Source organism: Pleurodeles waltl, chromosome 3_2 (genome assembly GCF_031143425.1).
Source record: "Pleurodeles waltl isolate 20211129_DDA chromosome 3_2, aPleWal1.hap1.20221129, whole genome shotgun sequence".
In the NCBI taxonomy this organism is placed as follows: Eukaryota; Metazoa; Chordata; class Amphibia; order Caudata; family Salamandridae; genus Pleurodeles; species Pleurodeles waltl.
The window spans coordinates 34,841,393-34,859,235 of record NC_090441.1 but is presented as its reverse complement, the minus strand read 5'-3'; the positions used below and the strand labels follow the sequence as shown (position 1 = coordinate 34,859,235).

Below are 17,843 nucleotides of genomic sequence, written 5' to 3'. Positions count from 1 at the left end.
ACTCGAGTCAGAACAACAGCAAGTCATCTCGGTTTTACCTGAGCTGTGATTAATCTTTTACATTGGCGCATAGGCAGCCCTGCTTTCCCTCCTTCCAGGAGAAGAAAAACACATCATACTTTCTCGTGTGCTGCTACAGTGGACTCCGGGTTTGCAGAAGTTAGGAGCTGAGCCCACATAAATGTGCTTGCCGGCCCGGAACAGAAGGCAAGTCAGCTAGATTTGAATGTAGATAATTTGTGCTCTGCTGCCCCGGCCTACCCCGCTCTTTCATGCCAGTGTCCAACTAAAGTGCCAGCCTGGGCCAGCACTTCCACTGCAGTCACTATAATGGACCGCAGAGTAACCAATCTTCTGACACTAACCAAGGTGAGATATTCAGTGAAGCGACACCACACATTTAACCAATCTCCTTCTATCATTCAGCACTTGAAAGTAAGTTTTAAATAGAATAATTGCTGATATATATGAGTATGCAGAGTTTTGAATGTATGTTATTTTCAGGGTCTGCCCAGCTCTGCTAGGACAGTGCTGAAAAAAACATGCACCACTGCACCAGTCTCTCCAGGGAACTTAAAACACTAAACAAAGGCAAGGCCCACCATACATAAAATAGCATTCTTGAACAGTAATAATTGTGCAGGTTTAAAGTGAGCGATATAGGCATGAAAATCTGTACAAAAGCCAGTGACGGATGGGACATTTTCAAAGTGGTGGGGCATACATTTTATACCCAAATATAATGTGCGGGTGAGCGCAGTCCAAACTGGAAAAGGGGGATGAGGCATTTTCATATTTTCAAGATGCCCAAAACATGGTCATGACATGGTTGACACACCCCATTCTTTCATCTTTCCCATCAATATGGTGGTTACCCATCTGCAGGCCGACGGAGGTGTTTCTCTGCCACTCCCGTCATTTGATGGTCTGTTTACTAAACTCTACATAGTGCCTTTGTGTACATACACATCCTAGTGTATACTAGGAAGTATCATGGGCAAAGAAATTACACCTGCTCTCATGGGAATTCACTAATAACTGGCCGCTTCACCTGGAATTGGAAACTGATCAAATACCAAGAGTATCTGCTTCATTGATCCATTTTACGTTATTAAAAGTGCAGAAGTTATACTTCTAGGTACAGGCACTGGAGGGTGGAGATAGCAGCAATAGGGAGACACTCAGGAAAGGTGATTTCTATCCTTGGCATGGTGAACAAGAGGGTGTTGACAATCGGTGGTGAGCCTTCAGTTCCCCAGAGTAAACTGGCCTCTAACTTGAAACACAAGTGCACCTCTTAAATTATGCACATCTCTTTGATGGTCTTCAGTTTTTGGTTCACACTTTGTTTACAATGGTTGTTTACTTTGTTTACAGTATATTGGAACAAGTTAAAAAACAGCTCAGCAGAACCGTATTGTACATTACATATTTAGTATGTTTCCCACCTCGCTAGTATTCCAGATATCATGCTTTAAAAATAAGTAGAATGGCCAAGAATCCTACAGCCACAGTGAGTATAGATTTGCATGAATAGCAAAACAAAACAGCTTCAATATTAAATATTGCAGAAAGTGGGCTGGGTAAATCAAACTGGGCTTGAAAGAAAGCAGGACAGCTCGGAATGCCAGCCGGCCTACCCCCTCTTCCTGTACCCCTCAGACAGATGGCAGGCCCGGGAAAGGAATTTGCATAGGATCTGGAGGGAAGTGTTAATGGAGATGAGCCACACTAGTAGGTTGGTTAAGCCAGGTCTTACTCTGCAGGAGATAAATCACCCATCTTGGATTTTAAAGTACAATGTTTTGTGGGACAATAAAATGCTGCACTTTGGAGAAACCTCTCATGCTTTTGGGTGGCACCCTGCATCTCACTGGGCAGAGGTGTCCCCCTGCTTGTTCTCCAAGATGTTTGAATAAATATGTCTGTGCTGCATTGCAACTCAGATCTACCACCTGAAACTACAAAGAGAAGGAGGACTGCCCTACTGGAACCCAGGTCTTCAACCCAAAGGACTACACTCTGAAGGACTGCTCTTGTTGCACACTGGGACAATAACTCTAAGGACTTTGTCTTGCTTCTAAAAGGACTAAGGAGTGGACTCCCTGAAACCAAAAGGTTAACAAAGGTTGCCTGCACCAACTTCCACAAGAAGTCGCCAGCCTGGAGTGCATCCAGTGGACTTTTAAGGAGCCAGGTGCATTGTGGGAATTGAAGTCTCAAACTTCTAAGGACCATCTCAGCCTTTCTAGACCCTTGGATTTGTGTTTTGAACACTTTGAGACTCAACTTCTGGAAGGATATTCAGAAGTTGGAGAACGTTTGTGAAAAAGCTCCATAACAAGACCAACCATTGACAAGACTCAAGCCACTGCCAAACCACAAGCTGACCTAAATTTCAAATTCGTCCTGCTGAAGCTCCGGAGCCCTTCCCCATCAGCAACACTTCCAGGATTTGACCGTGGCTTCGCAGAAACTCAAGCCGACGATGTTGCGTTGGATCCCAGCCTGAAGAGTAGCATCGCTCACCGACAAAAGAAAAAGTTCCAGAAAAACAACTAAGTCCAAAGTAAGGTTTTGACCAAGGCCTCCCGCTCGGTGTATCCAAGCAAGTCTCCATGCCATCAGCTTCACAATGTGACTTGTTCCTGGTCTAGTGCAACCAGATGTCCCCAGTTGGTGCTATTGATTTCTAAGCACTAGACAGCACACTTTTTTATTTAATCTTTTACAATTCATATTGGATTTTTGACATTTTGGTGTCATTTTAAAGATAAAAATATTTCCTATTATTATAAAGTGGTGTGGGAATTTTATTGTGTGTTGTGTTTACTTATTTACTGTATTGGTCTCCTAAGTTAAGTCTGCCTGCTCCTTGCCAAGCTACCAGACTTGAGATCTTGACTGCACCTAACTTTGGGTTGGTGGCCTTATTGCTAGAGGTAGGTGTGTACTTGCCCATACTAATAATCCACCTTGCAACATGTGTGCTTCAAAATTATGGGAGATCAGGAAATGTATGTGGCTATTCAGCCTTTTTACCAGGCTTAACTCAGATTCCTGCTTGCTAGCAGTGATACATGTGTTCTCAAACCATACACAACCTATGCTACGCCAGTTGTGCAAAGATTTTCAGAACTCCAAGCTCTAAGCAGAGCACAGAGTGGGAAAAACTTCAAGAGCAGAGTGGAGTTTACTGCCCATCCCTAGCTGCCTGCAGGTGAGGGTGGTGTGTGTTGGTGTTTGTGTTGTGGTGGGTGTGCTGGTGGTGTATGGATATTTTTTCTGTGGTGGGTGTGCTGACTGTGGGTGTGCTGGTAATAAGTGTGGATGCCTGTGTCGTGGTGGGTGTAGTGGGTGTGGTGACTGCGAGTATGCTTGTAGTTGTGGTGGAGGGGTGTGTGTTGTCAGCGTGTGTGTGTGTGGTTTTTTTGCCATCCTTGTGTGTATGTGAGGATGTGCTGCTTGTGTGTGTTGGTGTGTGTGAGCATGTAAAGGTGTGAGTGTGCTCTGGATAGGGCTGGGTAGAGGGAATTTGGATTTGGGAAGAAGTGGGAGTTGGGGCCCTTGATGGCTGTTGGTGGGAGGCTGTGTTCAGTTAGGAGGCCAGACCCTGGAGTGACTGTTATAGGCCAGACAGACACTGTGAATGCCTTCCAGGTAAGCCAGCATCTGGGTGTTCTGATCACTCAGTTCCTGGGTGGCATTCAGTGGTGCGGTCTGGCTTGCAGCGATAGTCCACAAAAGAGCCACAGACTTCTCATTGAGCACAGCCTGGGACACTGGGACGGGGCGGGGGAAGTGCCTGCAGCAAAGGTGACACCATTTTGGGGGTCAGCTGCGGCCAAGGGGGGAGAAAGAGGGAGGGTGGAGATCGAAACATGGGTGGGATACGACGATGCAGGTGTAACAGTTGCTCCAGGCTCCACCACCACCAGGGACTGGTCTTCGTTGGAGGACACCGAAGAACATGTTGAGTCACTGGTGCCCTCTGTGCCAGTTCCCTCACCCTCCAAGTCACTGGGTCTCAGTGTCTGTAGTGTCTACCTCCAAGCCACAGTAGCCAGCTTCCTCCCTGCCGAAATGGCCACTATCACCTTTGCCTAGCCCAGATGATGTTGAAAACACAGATACAACAGTTTGAGTGTATCTGTGTAAATACAATCGAACATGAATTTTGATCACACAACATTTGCCCAAAGTCTAGAAATTCCCCATTCTAGCTACAATATCATGTATGCCTTTGTCTCGTATCCACTTGTAGTTCTCTCCATGGCAAATGGCTTCAACAGCATGAGTCAACCCATAGGCCTTGAGACATTTTTAACCCACTGCAGTACAGAACTAAAATATATTCTCTTTTCGAAAAGAGTCATGTTTTGGGCCAGATATTGACTTCTCAATAGGGGATACCACAACATCTTTGTGATGTAACCTTCCGTCTACAAATGTTCCTTTAAGTGTCATATTTCTCCCCGTCATTGATTTCCTATCTGGACAGTACTAAGGACACCAAAATGCTGTTTGGTGTGCGTGTAACTCTGTCACCAATATGGACACATTCCTGTTTGTTGCAATCAATACAGTTTGGCATACAAATTCATTTTGTGTGACACAGATTGGTTTGCATGCACATTTGTGAAGGAATAAGGATGAAAATCATGACAATTTGCTACTGTCCACATGAACTGACTAGAACTTTGCTGTGAAAATAGGTTTCAAACATGTTTTAGATAAGTGATGATGCCATTGTACACGTTACCATTCTGTTTGGTGCAGATGCTCATTATCATGTTGTCATAGCACCAACATACCAATGTTAAGTTTGATACATCAACTGTAACATAAGTACACATTTTGCCATGTTACCAGTAATAGGGCCTACATTACCTATTCACATTTGTGATGGAGCATCACACCTGGCCCAATTCACAAATGGAGCACGCTTGTTCCATCTGTCCCTTATTACATAGAGATATTGCATTTACCTATTTGTTCGCATGCAGCCATTTGTCTGCTCAGAACAGTACTTGGCTTGTGATGACGAATCAAGTGGCAACCTTCAGCACAAAACAATACACCAAACATAGCATCAGACACTGTCTGATGAACTTACACCTCAAGGAATCCTCATGTGGGCTGGATGTGTGTAACTTGTCATGTTGCTACCATACAACATTGCTGGAAATAAAAAAGGTTAAACAACAAAAATACCTGCAGAGAATAACTTACTTCCTTGATGCTGCTGTTGTGCCCTCAACAGCCCATCACGCTCTGGGTATGCCACTGCAAGGATGTGGGCCATTAGGGTGGACAGGGTACAACTCACCCGATTGGATAATTTGGAGGACTGGCCGAGCTGGCCTGTTGCTTACTTACTGCTCAAGTGTCAGAGGTCCTCCTACCTCTTCCGGCAATGCAGACTGCACCACTTATGGACCCCCAGGGTCCACACCTTCTTAACAATGGCCTTCCAGATATCCCACGTTTGATGAGCATTAACCAGCATGGATACCAGTAAAAAAACAAGAAAAGAAGTTTCGAGTAATTTTCTTTGACTGTAGTGCTGTGACACAATTTTGTTGCATCACTCACAAGCATTGACCAAACATTAAGTAATATTTTTGGGAAAACATTTAGGGGTTCCTAGGAAATACTGTTTTGCAGTGATCTGTTGAGTACCCTCAACACTTTCTATCTCCTCGTGTTACCAATCCAGGCCACAAATCATTTGGGCCAGGGCCATGAAACCTTTTCTGTTGTGAGACCCACTCTTGATTAGTCATAATCATTGTTAGCTATAAAAGGCTAAACAACATGTTCATTCTTTGCACATAACCCCACGCACAGAAACATTGGCTTCATGCCTAGAAGTCTAAGTGTCAGAAACCATGGTGTGCATCACATGCAGTGAGTAAGGGCAGTATTGAAGGCCTGCTATGTGTCAGCGAGAGCATGGATTTGGGAGATGTTTGAACAAGTGTGTGTAAGAATGGGCCGTACTTGTATGGATGATTGAGAGCCTGTGTCATTTGAACTTTGAGCACAGGGAATAACTTTCCTCATGTGTGGCACCCTGAGACGTTAATCCCATTCCACAATATGGACTGTAATACCACTTGACAGGACAGCATCAGACGACTCCATAATTTTAGAGAATCTTCTTGCTCTTAATATTTCTCTCACATTGACATGGGCTGTATGTTTTCACTTTTACTACTGGTACACTGTCCACTGGCCACTGGTAGTAAGGGGCCTGCAGTTTGATGAAATCTGGAATTGTGAGTTACATAGACAGATATTTCTGCTTCTCTTTTCAAACTGGGCTGCATGTTTTCACTTTTACTACTGGTACACTGTCTACTGACCACTGGTAGTAAGGATCTGCAGTGTGTTTGATGAAATCTGGAATTGTGAGTTACATGGACAGATATTTTTGCTTGTCATTTCAGATAATTTTAATTTTCATGTACAGACATCTTGACTTTGCCAAACAACATTCTGCCCTCAGCTGAATCATTCAGTTCACTATACTCAAATCACAACACTTCACCAATGCACAAAACGGAGGTAATTAGCCTGTACAGGGACAGGACATCCACCTCCTCTGTGCTGAAGGCAGGGGACCTGTCACCTGCTTTGCCCAGCATCCTGTCTCACATAGGTTGGTAACAGCAGCAAAAAACGAGGATGTCTTGTTGGCTGCAGTGTTAGAAGGCAAGTGAGTTTTTTTTCAATACGCCGCGTAAAAGTACATGATGGATGTGATTCTTGATGGAGAACGCATATCCATTGGCTTTTGTGCGTAGCCGTCAGAGACGTTAGCCTATGGCAGGGTCCGTCATGGACTGTTCCACCTACTACACAGACCTTTGAACTCAGGTATGGGTAGGAGACGACGGCCTCAGGTCTTCCTGCCATTTCCAGAACTTGCCACTGTGGAAGAAAGGGATGTCATTGGGAAGGCCAGGTTAAAAAGGCAAACTATCCTAACCTGATCTTCTGCCTTACATTAGGAATACAGCAGCAATAACAAAAATAGTGAAACTCACAGCAGTCCTTCATTTTGTGGCCACTGGCTCTTTTCAATACACTGTGGCAGTATCTGGGGGCATGTATCAACCAACTTTCAGTGGTACGGTACAAGAAGTCTTTTCATCAATGATGAGACACATCAACAGCTACATCCATTTCCCACAACAACAGGATTTGGCCACTATGAAGGAAGAATTTGATTCTTTGGGTAAAATACCACATTTGGTTGGAGCAATAGATGGCACCCATACAGAACAGCATCATACCCCTGCAAATGTCACAACTTGGGCTGGAGAGGGCCTTGCTTGTTGGTAAGTACAATATAACTTGAGGATCATTTACTTGCATACTAGTTTAGGAAGGCACAATGGCGTGATGTGATATTAATCTATTGATATGTTGCTTCCATGTAGGAGAGTCAGCTTATTATAACAGACCATGGTTGTTAGCGCCGCGGAGGAATCCAACAATACCAAAGGAAGGCAGCTTCAATGAGGCCCAATGAAGAACATGGAGTCCAGTGGAGTGGACTTTTTGGCTCCTCAAGGCCAGGTTTAGGTGCCTGGACAAGACCAGTAGAGAATTTGTCTACTCACCTGATAAAGTGTACCATATCATGGTTGCTTGCTGCATGCTCCACACCAGTGCCCTGTGACGGACCATTCTAATCATCCCAGACGAGAGAGACCATGAAGAGCCACCGGGTGTGGAAGTTGAAATGTCAATGAACATGAAAGTGGTGAAGAAGAAGGAATTGATCTACGTCAAGATGATATTGACCACTTATTCACCTGAGTATAAGTTTACCTTTACATATTGTTACCTTCAATGTCAGAGCAAACTGTGACATAGGGAACATCACAGTCTGCAATGGTAATTTGGTAGGAATGGTCAGTTCAGGAAGTCCATGGCAAATATGTTAGTGGATCAGAGTTTCCCTACATTGAACACTGTGTTATTGGCATAGATTAATTTTGCTTGTGCTAAGTATATGTGTCCTCCTAACTTGTCATTTGAGTCAAATGTAACAGGTGAAATCATTATTTATGCCTTTTTATTCAGTTTCAGGGTCCTTCACCATGTCATCTTCATTTCGACATTTCGTATCTGTGACATTTGCAGTGATATGTTGCTGTTGGAAAGTACAAAGTGAGCATGTGTTGATCCTGGGACAAAAACCCACGTGAGATGGGCAGCTCTTGTACAGAGACAGCTTGCACTGTGATTGAATGAAAGTTCATGAGATTGTATCAGACCTATTTTCTGTGTGATGTTGCCATCAATGCAATATGTGACAAATAAGTTGCTCAAAACACATGTGTAAGTCAAGCCATAGCATACTGTTCTTCCTTCACATTCACTAAATCTTCAATTTGTGTTCAGTGGAGGTAACTGTTGATGTATGTCCTAATAGTTGATAGAACTATGTTTTAGCACACCACTGAATGGTAGCTATGTCATTGAACCAGATACTGCCACAGTGTCCTGTAACGGTCATGTGGCCTCAAATTGTGTAACTGCCATGATGTAGACTATTGGTGTTATTGATGTAGGATTCCTATTGATAAGGCAGGATGCATGGCTCCGACTGAGGTAATGCATCAATGATAGTTTGCCTGTTTAATGTGATCTTATGCAATATTCTATTTCTTCTATGGTGTTAAGGTCATGGAACGTCCACACCTAAATGGCACAGACTATTTGGGTAATTTATAGCTTGTGAAACTCAGCTCTGATTTTCTATAAGACTTGTTACCTACATATGTATGTTACCAATACATTGGGATTTTGATTTGCTTCGTTTGAATGAAATTGGTGACCCATTACCCTTTTGCAATTTTCCTTTGCAAATAATTGTTTTGATTTGACAAAATGATGGTGGAAGACAGACGTGACAAATGAAATGCCACAATAAATGCAAAAACAGTCATGCAGTTTGTGTCCAAACCATTTATTTGCATGACAAAAGGGAACAGAAAATGATCTAAAAAAAGTATATCATGGTGGATGAAAGTATAGTAGTAGAGGCTAAAAGAGTTTGGAGTCCAAGGTACAAAATACAACAGTCGTCAAGAAAGGTACATGTTTCCCTGAAATAGTCCACAGAGTGAATGCTAGACACCCACTGGAGGAAATTAGGAGCTCCGTCTCTTGGAGGTGGTGGGGGAGGTCTTCCCATCCTCTCCTGGTGGTCCGCATGACCGTCTCCTCTAAGGAGCAGGGGGGCACAGGTGCAGGGATGGAAGAAGCAGGCTCGTCCTGTGGCAGGGCCTCCCTGTCTGTGGCTGGCAGTAGTTGGTCCAGATGTAGAAGGACCACAGACAGGGGCAGATGGTATGGGAAAAGCCCTGCACATGTGGTGATAGATGTCAAAAATCACCCCAGTCAGGGAGCCCATTTTCTCATTGTGGTTGAGTTCCATCTGCAACTCCTTGATCTCCCTAAGTTCAGTAACAACCTAGCTCATCCCATCTTGGGACTTTTGTACTGCTCCCAAGACTCGGTCTATGGTGGTCTGGCTGACTTGATACCAATGGCCTCATTCTCCTGGCCCACTGATTCCCTCCCACAAAACCTACCCCCACTGCCCCATACCCTGCAGCTAGTGTGCCCCATCCCACTGGGTTCTGGCACAAGTGGAGGCTTTATTGTCTGAACAGCAGCCAGGACTGGGGGGCACAAGTCTGGGGTAATGCTCCTCTGGACACAGGAAGTGGAAGTGTCCATTGGCTGAGGTGTTTTTGCAGCTGGGGTGGGAGGTGAAGTGTTGGCAAAGTGTGACTCACTAGAGCTGTCTAACTGGACAGACGTGATGGACCAAGCTGCTCCTGATCATCTGGCCATGCAAAAGTGGAGTCCTCAATGAAAGCTTGATCTTGGTCTGGAGTAGAGATGTTTTGTGTGTCAGATGGTGATACACTGGTGCGGGGGGTTGGACCTGGGAAGAAAGCATACAATATTAAATTATAATCTGGTTTGGGATTCATATGTGTACTTAGCTACAAATGGGCCATCCTAAAAAATATAAAAGCAAACTGATAGAATTATTAGGCCTATATGTGATTTTCAGCATTTTGCACACGCAGGCTGATTTAGACAGATGCAAGCTCCAATGATGATGTTGTAGAGATGTCCTGAAATACAGAATATTTTAGTAAATGAACTTTACATTACTTGTACCAGACATTCAACCCAACATAGTGGTGGGTAGATTAGAGTACTGGACTGATTTCCAAGGCTAGCAGGCTACAAAACATTATACAAACTGTGGTTCAATTTAATAGTAAAACTGACATTTGTCCCCATATGGGCAGCGCAAATAAAATTGTGTAGTGATACAGCTTCCTTTCAACATGGCACATCACATGGTAGGTATATTGAATTCAACAGCCTATGCATTATGTGAGCATTTATATCACCTCAATGTGGCTATGAGAAGGTGTCAACATGCTTGACACAGCAACTGACATTTCATCCATAGCATGAAATGGCCACTGTCAAATGCACAATTTTTGGAGATGTGTGCACATATGGAACTGAAGGAAGGTAGAGCAACATTACATTGCACTGTTGTTTTGCAGATACAAAAACAGGGCATCATGGTAGTTGTAGTCATCTGTTGACATCATAGAGAATAGTGATTAAAAAGCGGGTTACACATATCTATTTCAATAACTATAGTGGAGATGAACACACATTTACATTTACACACACACATGGGTATGATGTGAATAGTTGACAATACCACTTACAAGCATTGACCTAGCTGTGCAAATGAATAGAGTTTAGGACCTGTTTTTGGGAGAATAACAACATACATTGATATAAAGCAAGGGACTAAGCAAATACAAGGGATGATCCATTGGGAACAACACACAATCTGTCTAAACATATTGCACATTGTTTCAAATTTAAAAGAGCGATACAACCATGATGCAAGTAATTGGTGTGAAACAAGATATTTTGTAGAGTCAAGTATAGGTATGTTTGTGTTCATACGGGTGTTGGACCATTTTAAACATTCAACTTAAGGGCATTACTCCATTTGGGATTGTTGAGATATTGTAAAGTGAAATTTACCAGTTTCCACTCCACCAGGGATTCCTGTCATGCCTTCAAGATGTAGGATCTGCAAGACCTTCTCAGTCCGGGGAAGAGTTGTAATGGGGGGATGGGAGAACCACTGCCAGTCCTCTGCACCTCCAGGTGAGGCTTGGAAGCCGGGGAACACACAGTCCCCACAGGTCATTCCACATCTTCCTAATCTCCTCCTGTGTGCGCATGTTGTTAGTTACAGCATTCACTCTGTCCACTATTCTGGTCCACATTTGCCTTTTTTTTTTAGATATGGTTGTATTTTGTACTTGCGCTCCAAACAATTGTGACTGTACTCTAATTATTGCATCCACTATGACAGACAACTCTCCCTCTGTGAACTGTGAAATTCTCCTCCCTTCCATAGTGAACAATTGTGAATAAAACTAGATCCTAAAAAGATGAAAGATAATCCCAAAAAATAATATTAACAAAAATCACAGAGGGAGGATCATAGTCTGAAATGGAGTGTGTTTTATAGTGTGTATTGCAGGTGTTCACAATTATCCAATAAACAACAGGTGTGGGCACTAATATCCAACCAATGGCCACAAACATAGTACTATACTGAACAGTTTTGCGCGGTCTCCTGCCGTCACCAGAGCACAACTTTGTTATCTAAATAGGCTATGGGGGATCCCGCCATCAAGATGGCGACAGTGGCATATTCCTCATCATTGAAGTCTTCCGTGTCAGCTGAGGGATGCAGCTGGCGCAACGGAGCACACTCCGCCATGGCAGTCTTTGCCTCAGCCGCAATACATCTAAATACGGCGGGCGGAACACTGTTGACTTGATGGTTTTTAGAGTCCGGTAACACCATCAAGATCTAAATCAGGCCCCTACTATAGCTATGGCTATGGTTGTGTAATGGTTTTGAAACTGCATTTTGAGGTCACTGGTGAGGCTCTGCATTTCCAACTGCCTTTGTGGTTTTGGAAACTTCATTGAACTCTTTTAAGAACGTATAAAAGTATTTATACTAGGAAAAGCCCAAGGCCAAGTTCAGCTGTGTATCGCTTAAATGTAGTATTGTGCAAGAAGACTTTTAGGTTCAAAATTACACCGGCTGCTTATCAGGTACTCGTTTGGGGTCATCCTTTGATTAAAGAGAGAAGCAAGTAGTTATTTTCCTTGCTTGAGAAAATATTTTGAAAACTCATCTTTCATGTGGCCACACAGTGCGACCAGAAGAAAGAAGCCAAGGCTCTAGTTTTCAATCATTTTTTGTTTATGACAGCAATGTACTCATGATGGGCAGTATCCATAATTATGATTTTATCCCTTTGATTAAGCCCTTCTTATGACAGTGGTAAGAGTGAAGAATGGTTACGATTTGCAAAAGGTATTGGCTTTAGAAGGTCTTAAACAATTTTGCACCTGTTCTTACTGTTTTCAGACTGTAGGATGCCTTACTCCAGAAAAAAGATTTAGTAAATGCTTCTCTATGAAATTTAAATACATTAATTCACACATTCTATTTTCTTTTGCTTTAGGTGTTATGACTGGGAGATGCATACCTTACAATAACAAAATCAAGACATGCGAGGTTGATGCGTGGTGCCCTGTTGAAAATGATACCAACACTCCCAAGTAAGGTTTAACATTGTTTGTACTCAAACATTTCTGTTTACTATATAGTAAAAACAAAATCTTTTCTATAAAGGCCCTCTGCACCTTGTTACTTATTGTAGGAAGGGGAATGTCCAACCCTTAAGCTTGGAAACTAGCCTCTGATGAAACATTTTTGAAACATCAACTGTTTTTCATTGTCCCATTCAAAATGAATTGCTTACATTTTAGCATATATGCCAACAGCAACATTCAGAAATAATAATGCTGCTAGATTCAAGGGTGTGTCAGTGCCACTAGCTGTGTCTAATAAATGTATAGGCAAACAGAATTTACAAAAGATTGTTGAGATCAGATATTGATACTTTCAGATTTTGAATGTGCAAAATTTAATAATACTCTTCCAATATTTAGTTACATTATAAGTTTGATGTTATGCTACCCTGTTCAACGAAGATCACCTTGAGCTATCCACAAGGTTCTGTAGTCTGGATTCAACCTAATAGTCAAATATTGAGGGCTACTCACAAAGGTAAACGTACATGAGAGTAAATCTACCTGTTTGTGTTTACGTTTACACCTTATAGTAAAACCATTAACGAGTGGTTAAAATATGTTTATTTAATGTTAGTTCTTTTGGACTTTTATTTAAGTCCCTGTCTCCATTATGTTCAATGGGAAGTTGTTGCAGTACTGAGTGTTGGTCATGAGTGGTGCTGGACTTGCTCCAGCTCTGAGCTGGTGGGCATTTTTGACTATGTTGGGTCCTTTTTTTACTTTAACAATTATACAAGTGGAGTTGTGAATAGCAATGGACTTACTTTGTGATTGGTCACATGGCCCTCCTAAGCCACTCAATACTCATCCCTTAACCCCACTCATTTAGTAGTCAGTATTATCTCATTTCCAGCCACTCTCCCAATCCTCACACATTTACTACTAAAATGTATCCCTATATATGCAGAGATCTCTACAGTTGGAATGGAAATACGTTAGTTATATTATTACATACTACAAAATGCAGTTTTTGAATAGGCCCCATTGTCTTTACTGCCTCTTTTAACAACCTTCCCTTCCCTTATTCTCTCACAGTTCCACTTTTAGCAAAATGCACAACTAATTATACTTCCACTCAGAAATGACTTACAAGCACTCAATAAAATAAAGGGATCTGGTATGAAGCCAGAATGGATCTTCAAATTAGAGCACAATTCCTATTGTAGAGATATTACAAAGATTAAGTTCCGGTCCTGCAAAGGTACAGAGTTGGGTATTAAACTCAGTTTATGGGGATCATAATTCATCCAGAATCAAGCTCATTCAAGCTTCTTTCTGGTCCATCTGAGGCCAAAAAAGAAATCCTTGGGTTTTTATTGATCAAAGGATTACAAATCCTTCCAAAGTGATCTACCCACACTTGTATAGGAATGTGTAGTGCTAGTCCAGGACAAGAATCACTTTTTAAAAAAGGGTTGTTTATCGTATTCCAAAATAAAATAATGTCATTAGCTGCCTGTACCAAATTCAATCAGGCCTTTTCCCTTAGCTCTTTTTTCCTAGCAGCTAACACCTCATTGTAACGTTTCCTTCGAAGTTTGATAGTAGAGTGATCTCTTGGGACATGATGTAAAGCAGCCCTTTGCTTTTTTAGAAGCCTGTGTACACATATGATTAAACCAACCCTCTCTTTCAGGCAACCGTACAGTAGCAGGGTGCACCAAGAAAGAATTAATGGCCCCGGTAATAAGCCCAAAGGCAGAAACCAAGCGACATATTTAAGAAAAATGTCATTGCACACATTGTAGAGCCACTTTTCTTAGGCCCTTTACCACCACCCATACCGCCACCATGTGTGTGCCGTATTTAAAATATGGCACACCATGGCGCAGGGTAGGGGGCAATACCATCATTTATTATGATGCTATTGATGTACTCTGCAGGAGTAGTGCCAACATTTTGGCCCTACTCCTGCAGAGTACATAGGGGCCCATTCTAAACAATAGTTTCTTGGTGGGGGCTAGAGAACAATTGGCATAAAAAGTCATAGATAGCACTATTGGGTTGTGGTCACTTACTGCAGTTTGTTTGACCCTGATATTGGAAACTAAATGATTAATTGTAGAGATAACCAAAAGATGTCAATTGTAGAATGTGCACCCCTCCCCACAAACGTATGGTTCTGTAAATTGTCTGTACTATTATGTTCTTCCAATAGCAATAAATCATATTTGTGAATCAAAATATTTAAGCCCTTGCCATTCCCACTGTGTTGGGAATGAAGGGTACCAACCCCTGCCCAATTTGTGAAACCACACACCCATCTTGCGGATGACCACACCTCTGGATTTTAAAATCTCCAGCCCATACAATTAGGCAAGAATGCTTAAATTGCAATAGAAACACATCTAGGTCAGTTTCCAGAGCACAAATGACCTCACAGCAAGCAGAATCACACACATTATTATAGTAATTAATTATAATCAAATCCGTCCCCACTTAAAGGTCAGTAACGCAAATTGATAGTAAGGAGAGGATGTGACAGATCATCTAATGAGAATTGGTAGTATATTGGAAATCTGCATCTGTAACACTCCCTTAGCACGACCAGCAGGGGAAGGTGTTGAAAGAGGGAAAATCCTCTACGTGCGAAGATGCCTCCTGTCAGGATTTCTGGATGCCGATTATGTGAATGGTGAGGATAATATTAAGCCAGTCCTGAGAGGTTAGCTTATTCTCGTGCCCCGAGATGTTCATTGAAACAATATCATATACCCTATTATAATGTGATTGAACTGTAGAGGTGGCTAAAACATCCTGACTTGGTCTCCTGTCCAATGCCCGATTGCCAGACAGAGAATAGTTAGATAAAACGGGAGCATCACAAGCTGCTAAAGGCAACTTTACATGACAATGAGGTGGGCTAGTAAAATCAGAAAGGTCATTTAAACCACCAGTATGGGGAGTAACCTCTGCAGCCGAAAGTCATCCTACTGCCTGCAAATCATTCAGGGCGTCCTAGCCATTTGAAAGTGTGAGAGGAAAAGACTGATTGCCTATTGGAGAAGGATCAGTAGGATGAAAAACAGAGCTCGTCGGAGCCTGAGATAGATGCCTGTAAAAGAAGATTAGGGGAAGGAGCAAAATATTTCCCCCTTCAAAGGAACAAATGAAGCATTGTCTAAAATCCCCCATGCACACCTAGGGTGTCTGAAGTTTATGACGACACAGTCTCCATCAAATATTGTTTTAGATGGACCTATCCAACCCACTCTCCATGTCAGCGGAATTTGATCTGCACCAGTGGGTGGGAATATAGACGTGGACTGTAACCAATGCAAAACTTTGGGCCAGACTTACAAGAAACAGGTGCATCACGGTGCTGCGCCAAAATCAGCAGCGCTGCACCAGTTTTGAAACACAACTTTACAAGAATATAGCACAGCCCTGCGTTTCCCCCTACACCAGTGCTAAATGAAGCTGCCTGCACCAACGCAGGCATCCTTGCACCATAGTGCAAGGGTGTCTGCATTGAGGAGAGTGATTATTTATGTGCAGGAAGATGTCCCTTCCTGCACATAAACAATCTACAGTGGCGTTTTGGCACTTCTATGTGTGCTGCAGAAGTACCAAAGAGTCATTTTTGAATAATTGTTTATGTGCGCATAAGCAATCATCCGTGACATTATGCTTCTTCTATGTGTGCTGCAGAATGTGGCACACATGGAAAAAGCAAAAAACAAGGAGGAATAAAAGTTTTGCCATGCTAAAACCACCCCTGGGGTGGCGTTAGTCATTTGCGCTGCCACAGATTTACGATTTCTTGTAAATCCGGGGCAGCGTCAAATGCAATGAGTGTTGCGATGGATCGCCCACTGCCCACTGCAAACCTCCATTGCACGCCCCTCTGATGTAGAAAATTGCATCGGAGGGGCCCACCAAAAGTGGCATTACACCTCTTTGTAAATATGGAGAAGTGGTGAGCTCCACCGGTGCATCACAAAAAGTGACGCTCCGGTGGCGAGAGGGCCTTGTAAATCTGGCCCTTTGTTCCTTAGTTGGGCAGATGACTCAACTAAGCCCCAAGATAGACGTGGCGTGTTTGTCATTATTACCATATAAGGCCAACAAGCAGGAGGTAGGTTAATCACTTCCAAGTTGGGACATTCAGCCCCTCTTTTATGTAGTCCATAACAAATTTTTGGTGGGAGTCCCCTCAGATGGCTGACTATCTAAGGGGCCAGCTGAATTAGTAATCACAGCTGGGCATGAAATTCACCTACCGCACGTGGACTTAGGGAGTCTGCCCGCACTGTGGCTTCCCCTCAGGATGTTCGAATCACCCTCCCTCCTTATCCCACACACCCAATCATGTGCATAGGGTTGTGATGGAATATGAAGCGAAACTGGGGGGGTATCAAGCAGCTGACTTTTCTGGGGATGGAGTGTAATAGGACCAGGGTCAGAGAGAGGCATTATACGATGTGATGATGACCCTCCGACCACCACACCTAACACTGCAGAGTTGAACAGGGTAGGGTCCATGGTGTGGTTAGGTTGAGGGTCGCCTGATGCCTTTTCTGCTTTCCGGGAGGGCCATTGTTGTTTGGTGGAGTGATGTCTATTCCTGATATCAAACCAGGATCAACAGAAGGAATGTCATTAGTGGAGGATAGCACTGAAGCTGACTCGTGACCTTGGTCCTGTGCAGGCACAAAGCCTCAAAAGCTGATTCCCTTGAAGGCGTGAGCCCGGGCCCAGCTCATGCTTCCAAAAAGCCAAAAAGACAGCGTTCCACCTGATCTATTTACTTATTTAATGTGCCCATAGCACGCTTGATATATCCATCCAAAGAAGAAGAAGATGAATTAGGCTTCGCAGGGATTTTGCGTTTCACATTTGTTTATTTTGGATTCAGATAAGGCCAATATGTCCTGCAGTGCTGTTAAAATACGCCAGTTTTATTTTTAATGGTGTCTAGGTGGATTGTTTCTTGGAAGAAATTAAAGATCTCTCTTGTTAACGTTGTGTCCGGTCTAACATGTTTGCTATGTAGAACTTTTGGGTTCTTTTGTTAGAGGCTTTTTTGTTTCACCTAGGAGGCAATAACAGGACACAGGGGGTCATTCTGACCCTGGCGGCCG

At 43.0% G+C, this 17,843-nt stretch overlaps 1 protein-coding gene across 2 annotated transcripts in view; it reads left to right on the top strand.

Moving 5' to 3' along the window:
• LOC138286427 (P2X purinoceptor 1-like) overlaps positions 1-17,843 on the top strand; it is a 495,243-nt gene that overhangs the window by 263,735 nt on the left and 213,665 nt on the right. For both annotated transcript variants that reach the window (XM_069226684.1, XM_069226685.1), the window contains exon 5: positions 12,627-12,723. In XM_069226684.1, coding sequence (XP_069082785.1) covers positions 12,627-12,723 — 97 coding nt within the window. The remainder of the gene's footprint in view (positions 1-12,626; positions 12,724-17,843) is intronic.